This window comes from Podarcis muralis, chromosome 4 (genome assembly GCF_964188315.1).
Source record: "Podarcis muralis chromosome 4, rPodMur119.hap1.1, whole genome shotgun sequence".
Classification (NCBI taxonomy): Eukaryota; Metazoa; Chordata; class Lepidosauria; order Squamata; family Lacertidae; genus Podarcis; species Podarcis muralis.
In genome coordinates, this window is record NC_135658.1 from 58,861,088 (window position 1) to 58,882,374 (window position 21,287).

Genomic DNA, 21,287 nt, shown 5'->3' on the forward strand with positions numbered 1-21,287 from the left:
TCTGTGCAGATTGCCAGAGGACTTTTAAATGTCTGGGTAGGATTTTGGAGATGGAAAATTAAGCAATAATTCTTATCTGCATGTATTTTGCAATCTTCTTTAGAATAAATGTTATTTTCTCTTTCCGTGTTTTCTACAATACTAAGCACAACAAACTTTTTTTTATGTGTTGAGGAAGGTGCAAAAGTCACAGGGTGCTTCTAACCACTAAACAAAAATAGTTGCTGTGTGATACGGGTTAGGTTAACAACATGTGAGTCAAAATAGCTTGATTAAATCTGTGGCCAGAATTCAAAGAACTCTTCAACTAACTCCTTGCACTGAAGGGAGTTTTGAGCTTGCTTTTCTTGAACCGCATTGGAGAGTATCTGATGAAAATCTTCTATGTTTAGCAGTGTTTTGCTACACATCAAATGAAAATGAAAATGTTGTATGGTGCTGCCTGTAAATGGTTTCTGTAATCTGTAAAAAAAAAAAAATTCTTCGGTGTTTTCCACAGTAAGATTTAATTGTAAATTATATTTATCTCCCCCCACCCCGTATTTGTATGTGTTTGCAAATTGAATAGCAGCATTAGTATTGATATACTGAACAGAAATTGAGAGTAAAGGTCTGTTCTGTTGTTATATTTAGTAGAGTGAGAGTTTCTATGGCTGCATTTTGATTGAGCACTTTTAATTAATTGCATTGATACATTGGGCATTATATGTGGCTTTACCAGAGAGATACTCTGCACTAATTTTAAACCTTTTTAGAGGCAATGTAATAAGTAAAATAGTAGGTATTTCTTTAGCTTTGGTTCTTACTTGAAGCCAAAGAAATAAATAACATTAGCAAAGGCATGATATAGTATGGGGACACTTACTTCCTGCATGTATGTTGTTATTTAGAACTGGAACTTTGGGGCTTATAGGCCCATAGACTAAACGGGGTGAGCTCCCGTCGTTCGGTCCCAGCTCCTGCCAACCTAGCAGTTTGAAAGCACCTCTAAGCAAGTAGATAAATAGGTACCGCTTATAGCGGGAAGGTAAACTGCGTTTCCATGCGGTGCGCTGGTGCTGGCTCGCCAGAGCAGCTTCGTCACGCTGGCCACGTGACCCAGAAGTGTCTCCGGACAGCGCTGGCTCCTGGCCTCTTAAGCGAAATGAGCACGCAACCCCAGAGTCGGTCACGACTGGCCCGTATGGGCAGGGGTACCTTTACCTTTACCTAGGGCTAGGCAAACATATTTTGCTTAACCTCTGCAACATGAAACATCTTCTACCCACCTTCCTGGATAACCACTTTGTCTCAAGTTCACTTAGTCCTTTTTGACTAAAAGACTGTGGCTGCCCAGTGCTGTACCTCCATGGTGACATAGCATTGTACAGTAGTACCTCGGGTTAAGTATTTAATTCATTCCGGAGGTCCATACTTATCCTGAAACTGTTCTTAACCTGAAGCACCACTTTAGCCAGTGGGGCCTCCTGCTGCTGCCGCGCCGCTGGAGCACGATTTCTGTTCTCATCCTGAAGCAAAGTTCTTAACCTGAAGCACTATTTCTGGGTTAGCGGAGTCTGTAACCTGAAGCGTATGTAACCTGAGGTACCACTATATAATTTTGCCAGCAGTGGATCCAGTTATGGGCTGAGACCCCAACATAAGTTGTGATGTTGGAGCCACCATTTCACCTATTTACGGCCATCCTCTAGACATATTATACTGTATAGAAGCCTGCTAGGAAGTGAACTTTGCAGTGCATGTTACAAGCAGACCGATAAAAACATCCATAATACATGCAACAATCATTTAAATTATTGTGGCTCAGGAAATTTTGGTTGCTAACTTAGACTGCTGCTTACAAAAACAAATGCAGAATCAAGCAGTCAGCTGCTGATAGTGTTATTCAGTTGAGATCAGAGGAACCAGATTCTGACCCTTTTCTACCCAGGAACACCATAATGAGATTTTAACCACTTGCAGGGGCTTAGAATGCCCAAACCCACTCAAAAGGCACTACCATTTTTCTCATTTTATCTTAATATTATCAAAACACAGAGATGTGTTTTAGGGTTCTACTATATGCGAGGTATGTGTAATGTAGGAATAACCAGCTAGAAGACAAATATTAAGTGTGGGATGTCTGCATATTTCGTTAGAGAATATTACTTCTTTAAGGTGATCAAAATGCAAAGTCTGACAGTGCTGGAGTTTCAGCACATGCAGCCTTTTCATTCTTGCATGGCAACCTGCACATGCCACTGCCTCTTTTAAACATGGCTGTGAAAGGATCCTCAGCCATCGCCCGCTTGGCACCCACACTTGGCAATACAGAGTGCTTTCCAATCATTTCTAATTCAGTAGTGTCAGCAACAGGTTAGTAGCCATAATTGGGAAAGTGCAATATAGAATTTTTACCCACTCTGTTTCAATTTCATTGTTAAGGATTCATAGTTAAAAATTCATTGTACATTTTCTGACTTTTGTAGCCCTTAGTTACATGTGCAGTGTAATTCTAAGCATATTTACTCTGCTAGATTCTTATCATTTTTTCTTCCTGCTTTATATGGTAATTTTTTTTATGTTTTATGTTAAAATGAAAAGAAATGAGTGAGCACACTAGACTTGTTTCATAATATTCGAGATACTTGTCTGCATGTGTACGGTATATAGATACAATAGTTTGGAATCCTTTGACACAAATAGTTTTAATTAATGTAAGTCTACAGTATGCAGTACAGTTATGAAATGTTATTGAGAATTAATGCTAGCAAACATCATTACATACACAAGAGTCTTGTGGGGAGATTACTTTCTGTTTCTAATATACTGTACACGCACACCCTTTCAAAAGTCTACTGCATCCACAGCTATTACTACTTTTTCATGTCAGAAATCTTACTCTTAAATTTAAAAGTCTTAGCTATTACAAAATTATACATATGGTTACCAAAGCGAATTCTTAAGGAAGTTCTGCATGAGAGTAACTAAAACTAAGAACATGCAAAAATGTTATCTGTGTTGACAGGATTTGTTACCTTTAAGCTGCAATCCTATTCACTCACTGAACTCAAATGGAAGTTACTTCTGAACAGAAATATATGTTAATTGTTAATCTTATTAAGATGCATTCTGGAATGGTGACTTGGGATTTCTGAATTATCTTGAAAAGAATGTCCTTGTTTTGTCTCTGAAGTACTCTCATTCACACTTGAATCCACATGAAGTCGCTTACAAATTAGTTGAAGTACAGTTTTCCGGACACTTCTGGACATTAAGAAATACATAACTGGATCTAAGCAGCTGTTAAATGATGAGAAGACTAGTGTAATCTCATTGTATTTGTGAATGATCTGTTGCCAGTAACAAGAGGTTTTTTGTAGTTGTGAAGTGATATAAATTAATCTGAATATATGATAAGGAACAAAGCATAATGTGAAAATGATAAGTACTATGAAAGATTTCCTTGCAATGGCAACATATGTTCTAGTATTAGGAAAACTTGTTCTCCTCTTGGAAATTTTCAGAAGATTGTTTGCAATTTTAACATACGACAGAATCAGTAGAATGAAAACAATCCAAAATATTATAACAAGAATATAATTAACACCTGCTTCCACTTTTGCATTTCGCTTTTCTCTGTAATGGAAACATTTTGATGAGTGTTTATCTTCCTTCCTGGTAGACTGAACAACCATCAGTATAAATCCCATTATTGCAACTGTCCACAGCGTACAACACAAATATACGCTTCGCCTTGCTGTTAACACTCTAGGGCGTTGTATAGATTTGTTAATTTTTACATAACGGTCCCAACTAATAAGCCCTAGTAGTACGATGCTGATGTACATGTTCATATAAAATAAGTTTCCTATAATCTTGCAAAAAATCAAGCCCAACAGCCACTTGTTCTGGGCTATGTGATAGTATATTCGGAAAGGGAGACAAAAGATCAGTAGGAGGTCTGCGATAGCAACATTAAGCAAATAAACATGGATAGAGTTCTTCTTGCAAGGAATGCCCAGAAAAACATACAGGGCAGTAATATTGCCAACCAATCCAATTACAAAAATGACCGAATACGAAAATAGTAGAGTTAAAGACAGTGATTTCTCTTCCGTATCACAGTAAGTAACAGGCATTTCTGTGGAGTTTTTTCCAGTTTCATTTTCAGCAAGTGAAAAATTCATGTTCTTCGCTGGGGTTTTCTTGTACATACGGTATGGAAGTCAAAATTCTTAGTAAATCTTCACTTACACTTTGCCTGGAATAAAATGGAAGACAGTGCAACATGTACAGTGTGGAATTAACTTGATTAACTTTTCAAACAAACTCAGAAGCATTTCTGTCATAAGCCTTATTTTAGTCATGCATAAAATCAGCAAAATAGGGTCTTCACCCAGAAACTATTTATGAACAAGTTTGCAATTATAACTGCTTTATGAAAACATTTTACTCCTTTTATTTTTCCTCCTTTTTTAAAGTAAGGAAAGAATGAAAAGTAGGCTTCCTATAAAATCTGATATCCATCCAGTATTCCCAGTGCTTAGATGATTGCATTGATAACAATAGGTGATAAACAAATAGTACATAAAGTCTCCTTTGGCACATTAAAAACAAACAAACTGTGGTTTCAAAAACAATAAAAAATACAAAATGTGCCTTGATATTAGCAAAGTAGTATCTTAGGAATGTAAGAAGCGGATCTTGTTTACATACCAAATATAATTATTTGGAATTCCCCACTGTCTGTGGTGGCTGAGGCTGATGGGAGCCCGACAGTATCTGGAGAGCCATGGGTGCCACACCTGGTTTAGGCAAAGACATGTTAGAAATGGAACAAAGATCTTGTTAGGAAGCTGATAGATGATTTCTGGCAATATGCTTGATCTGTGGCTATGAGAATTTCCCCATGCATTAACTTGATTGAGAATTCCTGCAAAAATATTTGCATGTTGATACCTGAGCCCATAATAAAGTGGCATTCCAAAATGACTTTGTCACTATAAAAACAGATTCAGATTATCTAAGGGTAGATTCAAAATGGGAAATCAAATTCTACTTTGTGTTTGTAGTTTAGAGTATGATTTCATTGTTGAAAGTGAAAACGTGAACCTTGAAAGATTTAGATTTGTAATTTTACTAGTGTGTTTTAATAACACATTTTATATATTTATAGTGTGTGTGTGTGTGTGTGTGTGTGTGTGTGTGTGTTTGTGTTCGTGTTCACTCTCTCTCTCTCTTAATGGAAGCAATCAGCATTAAGCTCAAGAGGGGCTTACTCCTCAATAGCCATTAATGAGGTTGTGCTGTATTCACACTTCCTCGGCAGCAAATCCTAAACTGCCTGTTGTTTCAAATATATGCTACTACTTTGATAAAGTTGCTTGTGAATGTTATCCAGGTGGCAGTCTTAACATTTCTCTGCCTTTTTAAAAGGAAAGAAAAAAATGTGAAAGAAAAGTAGAATATGTTCTTGAGAAAAGTGCTTTCTCATCTGTCAAGAAAGTTGCACTAGAAATATAAAACTATTTTTCTACACTTAACGTATGAGAAAAATTGAACTATAATAAAAGGAAATACTCACTTTTGGGTTAGTGACGGAGTCTTTTCTACTGAATTCTGCTTTCAGAACTTGTGTTTAAGGAAGGAAGGAAGGAAAGGAAGTCTGTCTTATTAGAAAGTTGTGACTAGGGTTGTTTTAAACTGGTAAGAATCAGCTTCATCAGCTATTTTAGTCTTTCGTGCTTTCCTCCAGATATCTGTGGGAGGATTGGGGGATGGTGATGAGCTTTTATGTGTAATAGTAATCTCTGATGCATGAAGATGCACCACGGCAATGGCAGGTATATATAAACACACATTGGGATATGGTGGAGGACAAAATATGAGCACTAAATACAGGGGAACGCAGAAACACATCCTAGTAAGAGAGCTGCCATAGCTGAAAACAAAAGCACCTTTAAAAAGAAATCCCAGTTAGCTCTAACCATGATTTTAGCTTGCTGATGAGGCAAAGCTTAATCAGAGTTAAGGCAGCAGAAGGGGATACTTTACAGGGTGGTTGGGTAGTGTGTTTTCCTGGACCTACTTCCAATGTTTTAATGATTATTGAGAGACCATTACTTTTTTGGTGAAAGAAATATTGCCTACAATCCTTTTCCAGTCACTAAGTAATGCTGTCAAATTTCATACTTCAATCTTCCATTTAAGCTATTCCTCTGATTGTTGTTATAATGTCTAAATAAAATGTCAAATCGGTAATGGTATGTCCACCTCAGAATGCAACTTCCCTCCCCTAAATATTTTTCGTGCCTCTGCAAAACTTGTAGTTCCCCAAAGTCTGCTGATACCTCCTCTTCGTGCATGATCGTGCTATTTTGGCAACCTAAGGACGGGCAGCTGAGATAAATGAGATCACTGTTTGTGTGTGGTGAATTTTGCCGCAGATAGGTTAGATGTGATTGACAGAGGAGTATTGTCACAGGAATGGATGGACAAAATATGCACTGGTTTTGTCAACATTTGCTAGGTGTAAAACAGTAAGGGGTACTACTGATTCAAACATACTCAAAATGAGAACTTGTTGTGAAAAGGTAATTTAACAGTAAGGAATTAGACATATTATAAGAGCTTTTCATTCATTCATTCATTCATTCATTCATTTATAAGAAGGTACAGAAGAATTCATGCAAATAGAAATTTGCAAGAGTTTTCCAGCTCAAAACAAGTGTGTTGCTTGTTTTAGTAAATTCTGTTTTTGCACCAGATAATAGGTACAGTGCCTCTTTGATATGTAATAGGAAGGAGTCCCAAAGAATAGGTGCCACCACACTAAAGGCCTGATTCCTACATTGTTTGGAACAGACCTCCTGATGAGATGGTATCTTCAAGAGGTCCCAGTAAGCAGTTGAACCAATGCCTTTTGCACTAGCTGCAGGTAGCAGAAGTGTGGTATGCAAGTTGACACAGAAATTTCTATTTTTGCTCCTAAAGTTCAGTTAAAGACTTCTCTACAAAAATAGGCAATAGGCTAATTACCTTTTATTGTATTGAAATTTGGATTTGCTCTGGTGAACTAACAAGAAATTTTCATTAGGAATAAAATCAGATAAGTTTAGGGAAATAACGCTTCTGTTGGTTGAGTGTGTTATGTTGATCACAAAAACATACAAGTCCTCTACCACAAACAAATGAAAATAAAAATCTGTGTTTTAACTTTATTCTCTTTTTTTGAGGTTCTTGGCATTAAGAAAATGTGATAAGATGTTACCTGAAATATGTTTACATGCAGCATTTCTTGTGACCAGTGTGTCCCTACATTGCATAAATGTGCTGTCCCATTTGTCATCTAAACCTATTTTTATAAATGCACCATACCATCAGTGTAGGGAAACCTAACAAAGTAACCAATCCCTTGTTGTGAACGGTCGTATTTATGCCAATAATGAAGTAGCTGGATACCTCTGGAAAACATAGGTTAGGCTGACGATTTACACAGAATCTTCCTTATCCTCCTGAACATATTCTTCATTGGTTGAGCTTGTGCTACACAGAAAACTAAACCAGACTAGTGGAAGTATAATCCGGTTATGTTGAATAACAAACTCAGTGAAACTCTTGTGAGGGATTAGAACAGGAGTGGGAAACCTTTTTGACTCAATGGGCCAGATCGTTATCATTCCTTGGCCCCATAGGCCATCTTTAACAGGTGGGCGAGAAACCACCTGATACTAGGCAGTTGGCAGGTGGGTTGTCAAAGTTGCTTGTGCAACATGTCCCAAGCACCCAGCAACCACCTGGTTGTCAGGCACTTGCAAACTGCATCATGATGGGATTTGCCAGCAAAGTGACAAGCTTCTATCTACAGAGACCAGCTTTGCAATTGAGTTCCCTACAGGGAATTCAGGCAGACAGCCAATCCAGTAGGGTTGAACTTACTGCTCATCAGCTAACTTCAGCCCTGCTTTCTACAGGGATAGGCTGCAGCATTGAGTTCGCCAGAGGGTGCTCAGTTGTGTAGCCAATTCAATGTATGTCTCCCTACCTTAAACATGACATCACATATGACATCAGAAGGAGGCTTGCCATCCCTGCATTGAAATCTAACAGGTTTTGGGTGCTTCTCTCCTTGGTGGTAGAACAGAAATTTACAAGAATAACAAAATTACTTTCTCAACAAATTCCCGCTTTCAGCTGTCCCGATATCACGTGCCAAAACAATGGTTCTATTCAGCTGATGCATCCATTAATGTCAACTGACATTCTTTCTAGCCTTAATACCATTACCAAATGTGTGTTGTATTTTTGTGAATACCTAAAGCCTAGCTAACTCTGTTGAAGTCCTACACCAAGAATACTTTGCCATTTATATGGTACTTGTGATTGTTGTAAAGACATAAGCCTATTTTCTGTTGTCATAATGTTTTGATTATACAAAAATTTGTCTTTTTAAATTAAATATCAGAGGGGTTTTTGTCATTTCAGCCGCACTGTGTGCTACTTGCCTCAAAGGAAAATTCGGCACCTGTGAAACTTGGTGGTTTTGGTGTTGCTATTCAATTAGGGGAATCGGGACTTGTTGCTGGAGGTAAGAAATGCAAGTGTTTCAAAAGAGGTGCTATGGAGCTCAAAATGGCTAATTAACATTTCAGGCACGACTACCTAAAAACACTTTCACTTCTCATAGTTGTATGTGAAAGAGGGGTTTTTATGACAGTCAAAATGAAAGAGGATTCTTGGTGAGAATGTTCCCTTCCTGAGAATTTTGTATTATTATTCATCACCTTCCCACCTCCCCCAGTTGACTGTCTTAACACCTTTTAAATAAACAATCCTTGAGCTACTTATTAGCCTTGCCATGAATCATGTATAATTGGCGGGGGGGGGGGGGGAGAGAGAAACCTTCTAGGCCTGCGTTTGAGGCCCCTCCTTAAAAGTTGCCCGTTTGCTATTCTGTTTCAATTAAAGCCAGGACGCCTGTGTTCATGTCATGTAACATTCAGTGGAGACAAAGCAAGGAGGAGGAGAGAGAAAAGGGGTGCATTTACCAGGCCCCAGGCCACTGAGATCAGCCAAGCTTCTAGTCTCGTGGGCTGTTACTGCACTGGTAGAACTGTTACAGGCCGCCATGTCTTTTTCCAAGTAGAAGCTGCTCAGATCATAGCTCCATCTTCAGAAACTAAAGTCTTTTTTGTATTTTCCTTCAGGACGGGTAGGAACGCCTCATTTTATGGCCCCAGAAGTAGTAAAAAGAGAGCCATATGGAAAGCCTGTAGATGTGTGGGGATGTGGAGTGATCCTTTTTATTCTGCTCAGTGGTTGTTTGCCTTTTTATGGAACAAAGGAAAGATTATTTGAAGGCATTATCAAAGGAAAATACAAGGTATGTTATAGTAATTGCTTTTCTCAAGGAAAAGGAAGTCTGCATTTTTGTAAAATGTATTTTGATGCATTAAAATATCATAAAAAGCCTGGAGTTTGTCCACATAAGAATGAATCAGATCAGCAGTCTCCTGAACAGTTGTACTCTGGGCACTGAGGAAGTACAGAACAATTAGAGGGGCAGCTCCCCTCTCCCAGCTCCAAGTTCAGGAAGGGGGCTGGGACTTGTCATGGGCATTCACTATGAAAGGACCTGTCACACTCATCATAGATACTTCCCACGAAAAGCACGGCAAGTGAGTTTGCAGACCCCTGACCTGTACAATCTTCATCCCTAGTCATTGCATTGTTGTTGCATTATTTCCCCTGATCCTGCAGGTAAGCACTGAAGTCCACAGTAGTGCTTCCCTGCCCATGGCACTGGAAGTGTTGTTAGCCAGGTTAATGTGCCATAATTTTTAAAGAGCTCAAATAAATCCTCTTAATATGTTCACTTTTTAAAAAGGTCATTGCAAGTATTGAGCCTTCTTACAGTACTGTACCTCCTTTCTGATTTTATTAATTGGTTTGTATTTTTGGAGTTGCAATCATATATCATTTGGTAACAATGACAACACTTTTTACATAAAGTTGGTGCCATTAAATCACATAAATTAAAGCATATTAAAATCATTCTGTGGGTAAGCTGTCCTGTGTTTCCTTACTACTCAGTTCTTCTTTTGTAGAAAACATGGAGGAGCTAGAAACCACATAGTTTCCAAATCACAGTGGTTTAACAATAAAGTCTAGTTTCAAGTTTACAGTTTCATTCAAAACTGACATTTGAAAACTCCTAGTACCTGTTTTCAAAGCCAAATACTAGGTTTTAGTTTATAGTTCATCAGCTGGGGAGTCTCTGCTATTTTTAAAGAAGAGCAACAAAACACTTTCTATAAAGTGATTCTGAACCATTTTTAATATAATAAAAGCTGCACAAAGTTGGGTGTTTTCCATCTGTGGCTTGCTGAAATTTTCTTTACTTTGGAGGGAATTAAACCATCTTTAGTTAATTGTCCTTAGTTTGCAGGAATATTGAGTATGTATGTTATATTTCATTGGCGGTGTATGTGTACACTTCAAACATGCACACACAGAAATCAGAAACCTGAACTTAGGTAACAGATTCCATTGAAAAAAAAGCTGAATTATGTAATATGTACATCTTATTTGTATTGAACACATGCATGCATACATACATCATCATTATTATTATTATTACTATTATTATTTATTAGAAACTAGCTAAATATTGCATGCAGGTATGAGTAATGAAACCCTAATTGCTCTTTTCTTTTCTGGGGGGATACTTAACCTTTTCCCTGCCCCTCACTTTTGCATACCAAGTGCTGTTACTGTTTTCAGTGCATGAAGTTTCAAATACATAAAAACATACTGTTGGAGTTCATGAAGGAGAGAAAGCAACATGGGTGGGTGGGTGATTTGTTAAATATCTTATACCCTAAATCACCACCACCTGAATTGTCTTTTATTACTTTTTTTTAATGCCCTTGAGAGAGTTTCTTTATATGCAATGTTCATAGTGTTAAGTTAGGCCAGTGCTGCTGAGGTCTAAGTTCGGTTATTCAGAAATAAATAGAGAAGTATTTTGCAATTACACTGTTTCAAAGTGTTCAGCATTTTTAAATACTGGAGAATTCAATTGACTTGATCTGGTAGATTACTTGGTGAACTGTTTCAGTTCTTACAAAAGTAGTTGTGCAGTAATCTGCACAAATGTTTTAACTTGGATTGACATTTCCAGCTTTTTAACAATCTACAGCATGCTTCTGGAACTCTTGTTGTAAAGACCCCTGTTATGTGCCTTAGCTTAACTTACTGTTTTTGACCTAGATGAATCCAAGGCAATGGAGCCATATCTCTGAAAGTGCCAAAGATTTGGTACGACGTATGCTTATGCTGGACCCAGCTGAAAGAATAACTGTTTACGAGGCACTCAACCATCCTTGGCTGAAGGTAAGCAGTATAAATGGTGTAAAAGAACAAGAGCTCTCCAAATCTGTCAACGCTTATAAATCTTGGTAAGACTGTTGCTAACTCGTATGAACTGATACCAAGCCCTCAGATGGCATAATAATAATATAATTAAACAAAACATTATAAAAATATTTGAGCACATTTAATATTTGAAGCTAAAAGAATAGAAAAAATTAAAATGTCAATGTTCTAAACACTGTAGAAAAACACACAAAATAAAAAGGGTTTACTTCCTGCCTAAATACCATCAGGGATGCGACTAACCTTTTTTCATAAGGGAATCTGTAATTGTGGTCTTGCCACAGAGAAGGTTTGTCTCAAACTGTCAAAAGGCACCCAGGGATGGATTCTAAGAGGGTATTTTGTAATGTTCCAATATTTGTCAAAAATCTACAATACCAACCTTAATTATTCTCTTCTGTTTATCTGTAATTTCACATTCTTGTTCCTAACTTTATGGCAGCAGTGAAGAACCATTTTATTCCAGGGGCATTTAGGGTCCTCTGAGTTGCTACTCTGAGCTTGTGTTTTTCTGTTTATGGCTCCTTGGTTTTGTGTGTGTGTGTGCGTGTGTTTTGTCTAATGGTTGTTATTAAATATTTTTCTAAATGGTTATGAGCTATCTCAAGACACTTTGTGAGAGATAAATATCTTTTTTTTAAAAAAAGAGATTCCTGAGAACTGTCCTGGCTCAGATTGAAACTTACAAACATACATTTTTCAGGGGATTTTTGTTTGTTTTGAACATGTGTTTGAGTTAATAGCTTACTCTTACTGAAAACAGTTCTAAATGATATTAATTCATTGTTTCCAATATTTTATTTGTAGGAACGTGATCGCTATGCATACAAGATTCACCTTCCAGAAACTGTGGAACAGCTGAGGAAATTCAATGCAAGAAGGAAGTTAAAGGTAAAGAAAACAAGCAAACTACTTATATTAAAATATACCAAAATAACATTCAGGGTGATTGCCAATGTTAGTCATATCCATGCCAGACTTATATGTTACTCTGAATATGACTTAGCTGAAAATCACTCTCAGAATACTATTCTAGTTGCTGGCCTTAATGATATTGGGGGGGGGTGATTGTTGGGGGGAATCTTCATGAAAAGAATGTGGATAGCCTCATAATTTGAATTATTTAAATTGGAATAAAAGAATCAGCAACAATGATATCCACATTGTATTTGCATTTCAGCAGAGCGAAGCAGTAATAGGCCATTTACGCAGTCTCTGAGTGTGCAGCAGTTGCAGCCTGTTGCTGCAGGCCCTCAATGCCACGGAACCAAAGGCCTCTCCATTGTGTGGCCAGCTGCTGGAGAGTTCCCCCACCAGTTGCAAAGGAGGGTGGGATAACCCACCATCTCCTAGTTTTCGAATCAGCCAATCAGAGGGCCAGAGAGCCCGGCTATATAGGCCACTTGTGCCCGAGTTCAGGACTTCAGTCAGCTGAAGAACATATTACTACAGTGGTACCTCAGGTTACATACGCTTCAGATTAAGAACTTTGCTTCAGGATGAGAACAGAAATCATGCTCCGGCGGCGCAGCAGCAACAGGAGGCCCCATTAGCTAAAGTGGTCTTCAAGTTAAGAACAGTTTCAGGTTAAGAACGGACCTTCGGAACGAATTAAGTACTTAACCTGAGGTACCACTGTACTTGGAATTGTGCTACAGAGAATAAAGCTTAATGGTTACTCTGGTATTGCACAATCCTTTGTTTCAGTCATAAACACTTCACAGAAGTAAAAAACTTTAAACCACTTTCTGATTCATCCTAGAATGGCTATTAAAATATCCACAGAGTTTTCTCTGCAAAGGTGTGTTGAATTCATGGGTGACCATTTGAATACACGTTACAAGCAAGCAACTATTTTTGCTAGTGCTAAATTTAGAATCCCCTTTGGCCTTAAAACGATGGCTTTAGGATCTATAGTATTGGGGGGAACATTACTGATAGTCCACTTTGTGACTTTAGCTTTTTGTTTATTCAGGGTGCAGTACTAGCAGCAGTATCAAGCCACAAATTCAATTCTTTCTACGGTGATCCCCCTGAAGAACTGCCAGACTTCTCTGAAGACCCTACCTCCTCAGGTATTTCCATTTAAAAGAACATTACTGTAGTGACTTTTGGTCAGACGTATTCTAATTGTGGGTGGTATCCAACAGAGCACTTCTGCTAAAACCAGAATTTCCGCTTGCACAAGAGATATTTTCATTGGGTGTCAGACCACCACATGGGTGACTATCGCCACCTGGCCTTCAAAGCAGGAAATGTTCAGAGTCAAGCAGGATTGATGCAATAAGATCCCAAGGAGCTGAACTACTCAGTAGTCTACCTGCCACAGCTTTAAAAAAATATGTTTGAAGAACGTTAGAAACAGCAGAAGAGATTCCTGCTTTGTCTTCCTTTATCTCTAAACTTCAGCTCAGACTAGGAAGTAGGAACATAGAAAGCAGCCTTAATTTATGTCAGACCATTGGGACATTGTGGCTCAGTATTACCTATACTGACCAGGAATGGCTTTCCAGGGTTTCAGACAGGAATCTTTATCAGCTGTACATGGATATTCCAGGGCAGTGGTTTTCAACCAGTGTGGCATGGCACCCTGGGGTGCCTTGAATGATGGAAGGGGTACCACGGGCAACACTGACCTCTGTCCCTTTCCTTCCTTCCCTCCCTTCCTTTGATGCCCTCTCACGTTTCTGCTTCCCAAAGGCCTGCACAGCTCTATGTTGCAGCAGCCCTGGCTACAAGCTCCCCATGTGAATAGTGCCTCTGGTGCTGGTCAGGGGGTGCTTCCCAGGCCTGTGGGACAGTGTGAGGAGGCACCTCTCTTTGGAGGGGGCAGTTCAGAGACTGGGGTGGCAGCTGCGGCTGCCCAGAGGACTCCCAAGGAGAGGGGAGAGAAGAGGAGACTTGAGAGAACACTCCACAAGGGAGGGTGTTTGAAAAAGGGTGAGAGGCTGCCAGCTCTGCAGGCATGGGGTGACATAACTAGGCTTCTGAGCCCCACAGGGGAGCCACAGAAAGAATGCAGTTGGTCAAGGGAGCCGTGGACCCAAAAAGGTTGAAAACCTTTGTTCCAGGGGTTAAACCTGGGGTTAGTTGTAGTATATACTCTGCCACTGAGCTATACTTCCCAATTCATATTGGGAGCAAGAAATCTATCTCTGTCCCAAGTCCTCTAGCAAGTGCTCTGGCAGTCTATTAGTTCAGTTAACTCGATTAAAAGTGCTTTTGATAATGTATAACGCTCTGAACAACTTGGGATTTGGGTATCTGAGAGAATTCTTCTGCCAGCACCAACCTGTTGAGGCTTTGAGAACAGTGCCTATGGCCCTGCATTTTGTCCCTCATGTTAATGTTATTCACAGTGTGGGGACATAGGATAGGGTCTTCTCAGTGCTGGCACCCCAATTATGAAACACTTTCCCCCTATTAGCACAGACAGCTACTCCTTGATGAGCTTCTGTCACCATTTAAAACTTGCTCAGGTTTATGGTGGACATGATTATCTGTTCTCATCTATGGATCTTTACATTTTAATGCTTTCTGATTCTGTTGGTTTTATGATAATTTGATATTGTAGGATGTCTCACTGTTTTTATTTCAGTTTTTTAAAGTTTATTGTTTATATTGTATTATTGTTTTTTTGTAAACCTCTTTGTGATCTTTTTCTGGATAAAAAGTGGTATGCAAGTACTTCAATTAATAAATAGCGACTTGGGTGAGAGGTAGTTTCAGTTATTTACACTGAAATTTGGAGAAGTTAAAAACAGCAAAAGTCTCTAACTTTCTTACTTCCATCATACTTCAGTACAACTGAGGCAAATCTCTATCTTTGTCCCCAAGTCCTTTGCACCTACTAGCTTAATAATAATAATAATAATAATAATAATAATAATAATAATTTATTATTTATACCCCACCCACCTGGCTGGGTTTCCCCAGCCATTCTTTGGGGTGAGTAGTTGTGGCAAGGAAAAATAGACGCCTCCTAGTAACCCAATCAGAACCAAATTAGAAAAACAATTAGGAAGAAAAAAGGAACCTTTAAGGTGATGAAAAAATAATCCTGAGATTGATGTAACAAATGCATCTCCAAATTGTTCAGAATATTCTTTCCTATTCAGTATCTTGTAAGTGATTCCCAGTTTGTATGAATTTTCTTTTTCTCAAATAATATTTATAATTTGAACATAATTAATTCAGTTAACTAATTTTACTGCATGCCATATCTTGATAAGTTGTTTTGTTACCAAAAGGGAGCTTACTGATTACCCACCCACAAACACTATTAATACATTGACATATTTCCCACTAGCTGTTATCTCTGCTCTCTAAAATGTACTATAGTACACCGAAAGTCAGTCACAACTTTGCATAATATACATTTTCACTTCAAGATTTTTGCATTATGCACTATATTTTTCAACAGCCATCTATTAAAGATTCAGGAAGGCTTTCTTTCTACTGGTTCCTCAATCTTAATAGAAGCAGTAGCCCACTTGCATAACTGCCCTGTCATATTTCCTGTTCTAAAACTTGCATGGTTCCTCTTATTTTCTGTACAGCATCAGCATGATTTCTCTTCCTCTTTTGAAGATATCAGCATGTATTAAAGCAAAGGTTCATAGTTAGTTTACTTTGTCTCCGCATGCATCCTTGTGTCTTGAATATGTCAGGTGGAAGAGTTATGAAACTGAAGACGCCTCCTTCTCACACTAGGTTGCAGGAATGTGTTGATGCTGTATAGATCTACTAAGCTATATTGCTATGTGTAATGCCATCCTACTGTATTATTTTGTTTTTGTTTTTCCAGAGGCAGGAAGGAGGGGCTTGAATGGTTTTTTGACACTAACTTAACTGTTCTCACTGGAGAATCCTTCAGAGGGATTTGTACCTTATTACTTGAAATAAAAAGGGACGCGGGTGGCGCTGTGGGTAAAACCTCAGCGCCTAGGACTTGCCGATCGCATGGTCGGCGGTTCGAATCCCCGCGGCGGGGTGCGCTCCCGTCGTTCGGTCCCAACGCCTGCCAACCTAGCAGTTCGAAAGCACCCTCGGGTGCAAGTAGATAAATAGGGACCGCTTACCTGCGGGAAGGTAAACGGCGTTCCGTGTGCTGCGCTGGCTCGCCAGATGCAGCTTGTCACACTGGCCACGTGACCCGGAAGTGTCTGCGGACAGCGGTGGCTCCCGGCCTATAGAGTGAGATGAGTGCACAACCCTAGAGTCTGGCAAGACTGGCCCGTACGGGCAGGGGTACCTTTACCTTTACCTTTACTTGAAATAAAATAATTCAATTTTTAAAAAACGAATGTGGCATGAGATACAAGCTTATTAGTAAGGAACTTAAAAATCTTCAGTTAAGCTTTTATATTTAAATTTAACTGAAGTAGTGCTGTATGATTCTAAATCTGAGGGGAAAGGTGAAGAAGCATGATCTCTTGAGCTGCGAGCAATGTGCACTAAACCCTAATTCTCAGCCTTGGTCTTTTAACATTTATTTTGGGAACATAGTCTACTTTACAAGTGTGTTGTACGGATTAGCAATGGTTTGAACACTTAAAAGCACTGTACAAATGCTGCTGGTTTCTGCAATAATATTAATTCTTCAATATCTTCAATATCATACTTATTCTTATAAAATTATGGAAATCAGCAGAAATGCAGGTTGTTTACTGGCAAAACTTTCAGAATGCAAATTTCAAATGGGATTCTTCTTTCCAAGGTAATATCAGTTGAATTTTCTGGGATGTGATAGTTCTGGTAAGGAAGAGTATAGTGTGTAGGGCAGTGCTTTTTTCTGGGGGGATGGAGGGGTATGCATACCCCTAAACATTTTGTGAATCTCTGTACATTTACCCATGTACTGTATCTATTTTTCCCAGTTTGAACTATAAAATGGTGATTTTCTTGAGTCAAAATGAGAGTACCCCTAAACATTTTTTAATGAAAAAAAGCACTCGTGTAGGGTATAAAGCAGTCTTCCCAACTCCCAGCAGCCCTAGTCAGCATGTGTAGTGGTTCATGATACCGGGAGCTAAAAATAAGAATTTTTAGATTTCCTGTATTTAATGCTTTGCTTGTAACAATAAGAAATAATGTAAGAAATATTTTGTGTCTAGTACTTGATACACTAAATTACCAAAATTATTTTAACATTCTATAATTACAATCCTGCCTAAGCACTTCAACAAAAGTTTAGGGTGTCATTCTGCTGCTTGTTAGATTAACAGAATGCCAGAGGAAAATTATATTTTGGTTTTAAAAGACGTCAGTTTGATAAGGTAGTAAGGAAGCAATACTCAAGATAAATAATATAACAAAAAGAGAAACAGTCACAGCAATTCTGAGGTAGGACACACTGTGAAGTAACTTTAGATTATTTATTATGGATATTACATTTATTTATTTATTTCCTTACTTACTTACTTACTTACCGTATTTTTCGTTCTATAAGACACACTAGACCATATGACGCACCTAGTTTTTGGAGGAGGAAACAAGAAAAAATATATTATGAATCTCAGAAGCCAGAACAACAAGAGGGATCACTGAGCAGCGAAAGCAGCGATCCCTCTTGCTGTTCTGGCTTCTGGGATAGCTGCACAGCCTGCATTCGCTCCATAAGATGCACACACATTTCCCCTTACTTTTTAGGAGGGAAAAAGTGAGTCTTATAGAGCAAAAAATACAGTACTTACTTGGTATACCACCCTTTATCCGAAGATTACCAATAACCCCCCTCCTATTAACACTTCTAAAAGGCTACAGAATCTTAATCAGCTAAAGCCCTGGTTACAGAGAAACGTTTTTGCATGGCTCCTAAAAATATGTAATGAAGGCACCCGGCAAGCCTCCTTGGAGAGAGTATTCCACAAACAGAAATCCACCACAGAAAAGGCCCATTCTCATGTTTCTACCCTCCGGATCTCTGGTAGAGGAGGCAAACAAACAAAAAAGCCTCAGATGATGATTGCAGGGTCTGGGTTGGTTCATATGGGGAGAGGCAGTCCTTGAGGTATTGCGGTCCTGAACCTTTTAAGAGTTTATAGATCCAAACCAGCACTTTGCTTACAGATAGCCAGAGTCCAGTTCTGCGATGTATCCCCCCCCCCCCCGCCCCGATAATTATAGACCACCCTTCTTAAAATTATCCCAGGGCAGGTTACAAAAATATAACAAACACATTACAATGAACAATTAAAATAAAAAAATCAGAAAACAACTAAATACCCTTCCCTTTACAAAGGTACATCTCCCTTAAAGCCCATAGAGTGTGAGCAAACTGGCTAGACAATTCAAGTAAACCAGATCCCATAACCTAACCAACATCTGAGCTTGAACAAAAAAAGAACAGAGTTATTTAAACCAGTATAAGAAAAATAAAACTGTCTTGAAAGGAAAATGGGGGGGGGGGGGGTTGGTTGGTTACAGAAAGAAATGGTCTAGGCAATCTCACTATTCTTTTTTTTAAAAAAAACATAAGATTGTCTTAACAGAACTCTCATCACTCAGGAGTTTGAGTTTTATTTTTGGATATTTGTCACTGAAGGTTTAAGTGCTTTGATTTGCCACTAGATGGCAGAGAGAATGAACTTTCTGGGACCATTTCCTTAACAGGCAAATGTTAATGTTTACTTTATACTTTATTGCATAAAATGATGCAGTATTCAATCTTTGAAGCAGCGGAGGGGCGCCCCAAGTCCACAGGTCTAATTAGGTGTACCAGGCTTCAGTCAGACCCTTTGACTAGATCCAATTTCCCACTCCTGCTTTAAAGCACAATAATTTCTTAATGAGCTAAAATATGTATGTGCATATGTATAACATTCTTCAGTAGTGTTTTAGCCTGAATGAAAAGAAGCAGATGAATGAAACTGTGGCATTGTGGTTGACATTATTACAACAAATCTAGATGCCAATTTTGACCTTGTATCTACAGGATCTAATAATGTCAGCCAAAACATTGCAGAGTTATCTGCCAGCAATGTCTTTCTGTATTCTATGCAGGATGAACAGGTCAAACACAAAAAGTGGACACAAATTTGACATCAGAACTTGTAATACTAGAGAATATTTTGACATACCAAGACACTTAAGACAGTCATCCTCAAACAAAGGAACTTTGGTGTTAGACTCCATCTTGAAACTGCTGGACTGCATGTTGTCAGGAAATTCAATTTGATCAGCTGTGATTGTCACTGTAACATTAATTTTCATGTAATTATTACTGCTCTTTGTGCAATTTGCTTCCCTGTGACTTCACTCGTCTCCATCCATGCTACCCCAAAAAGTGTCTCCCAACTTGGAATTAAACTATACATCTTTTTAAGTAGAGTCAGTTTCACACAACTTTATGCCAGCATTTTTCAATCTGTGGCCCAGGGATCCCTGGTGAGCCTCAGCCCTGAAGCCCAGGTGCAGTATAAACTTTTGAGTAGGTTGATGCCAGCAGCAGTTCCCCGCATGCACAGTATGTTGACATGTGTTTCAGCAGGAGTTTGTTAGAGAGCAAGGCTAGAGCAAGGCTGTAGTATGCAAAATTTGAGAGAATGGAGGAAAATGAAAGAATGAGAAAGAAAGAAAGAAAGAAAGAAAGAAAGAAAGAAAGAAAGAAAGAAAGAAAGAAAGAAAGAAAGAAAAGATGCGGATGGCAGGTAGACAGTGTGCCATGTGAATGTGAGAGAAGGAAAAGGAGTAGGATGTACTGATGGAGAGGATAAGTGTCTGGGCCCGCTGCTGTGTGTTCTGGCATCTTCTCCCCCGTAAGGAGTTATCAACACTCCTCCACAAGGGAGATGGAGCTGTTTCTCATGGGGACCTATGTACTGTTACTACTACTTCACAGACCCTGAGAGCAGATATGAGTGCCCTGAAACAGTAAGTAGTGCTCTGATCTGCTATGAAGTTTCCCAAGTGCTGGGCAAAGCCCAACATGCAGGAAAATGGGTGCACACCTTCCTGTTCCCAGAGTGACCAGCTCTCAGTAGTAGTAGCTAGAACAGTGTTTCTCAAACTTGGGTCCCCAGCTGTTGTTGGACTACTGCTCTCATCATCCCTGACCACTTGTCTTGCTAGCTAGGGATGTTGGGAATTGTAGTCCAACAGTAAATGGGGACCCAAGTTTGAGAAACACTTAACAGCTACCTCAACACAAAAGCGGAGCTTCACAGTGGTGCTTGTGTAGCTCATGCAGTTGCTGTTTGAACCTATCACTTCAAAGGTGGTATTCTTAGTAGGATTCATCCTGACCAAGAGATGTGGGCCTTTCTTTGAGACTTCTTGTGCCATATTTGGCACTGCACAGAGACAGAGTCATGCTGAAATCTGACATCTCAGGTTTACCCAAAGTCCATTCCATCTTAATGAGGCTATAGTTCTAGAATTTTTCCCAAACTTGGGATTAGAATAGGACAAAGCAGTTCATAGCTTGGATGTTTGCTAGGCTTTGTCCTTTCAGTTGTCCAGGACCAGATCATCGGGAGAATCTGCCACCGTCAATTTGCTGTGGGTATGCAAAACTGAGGGACACGGGTAGCGCTGTGGGTTAAACCACAGAGCCTAGGACTTGCTGATCAGAAGGTCGGTGGTTCGAATCCCCACAACGGGGTGAGCTCCCGTTGCTCGGTCCCAGCTCCTGCCAACCTAGCAGTTCGAAAGCACACTAGTGCAAGTAGATAAATAGGTACCGCTCCAGCGGGAAGGTAAATGGCGTTTCCGTGTGCTGCTCTGGTTCGCCAGAAGCGGCTTAGTCATTCTGGCCACATGACCCGGAAGCTGTACGCCAGCTCCCTCGGCCAATAAAGCGAGATGAGCGCCGCAACCCCAGAGTCGGTCACGACTGGACCTAATGGTCAGGGGTCCCTTTACCTTTA

At 39.3% G+C, this 21,287-nt stretch overlaps 2 protein-coding genes across 12 annotated transcripts in view; one reads left to right on the forward strand and one right to left on the reverse strand.

Annotated features, from left to right (window-relative positions):
* CASK (calcium/calmodulin dependent serine protein kinase) overlaps positions 1-21,287 on the forward strand; it is a 127,240-nt gene that overhangs the window by 57,483 nt on the left and 48,470 nt on the right. For all 11 annotated transcript variants that reach the window (XM_028727343.2, XM_028727347.2, XM_028727342.2 and 8 more), the window contains 5 exons: positions 8,467-8,569; positions 9,189-9,364; positions 11,254-11,376; positions 12,226-12,309; positions 13,394-13,493. In XM_028727343.2, the coding sequence (XP_028583176.1) occupies positions 8,467-8,569; positions 9,189-9,364; positions 11,254-11,376; positions 12,226-12,309; positions 13,394-13,493 (586 nt within the window). The remainder of the gene's footprint in view (positions 1-8,466; positions 8,570-9,188; positions 9,365-11,253; positions 11,377-12,225; positions 12,310-13,393; positions 13,494-21,287) is intronic.
* On the reverse strand, positions 2,662-5,685 carry GPR34 (G protein-coupled receptor 34). The gene is made up of 3 exons (XM_028727352.2): positions 5,567-5,685; positions 4,699-4,787; positions 2,662-4,243 (listed from the first exon to the last, which is right to left on the reverse strand). Exon 3 carries the CDS (start codon positions 4,194-4,196, stop codon positions 3,084-3,086), a length of 1,113 nt encoding a protein of 370 aa, XP_028583185.1. The 5' UTR covers positions 4,197-4,243; positions 4,699-4,787; positions 5,567-5,685; the 3' UTR covers positions 2,662-3,083.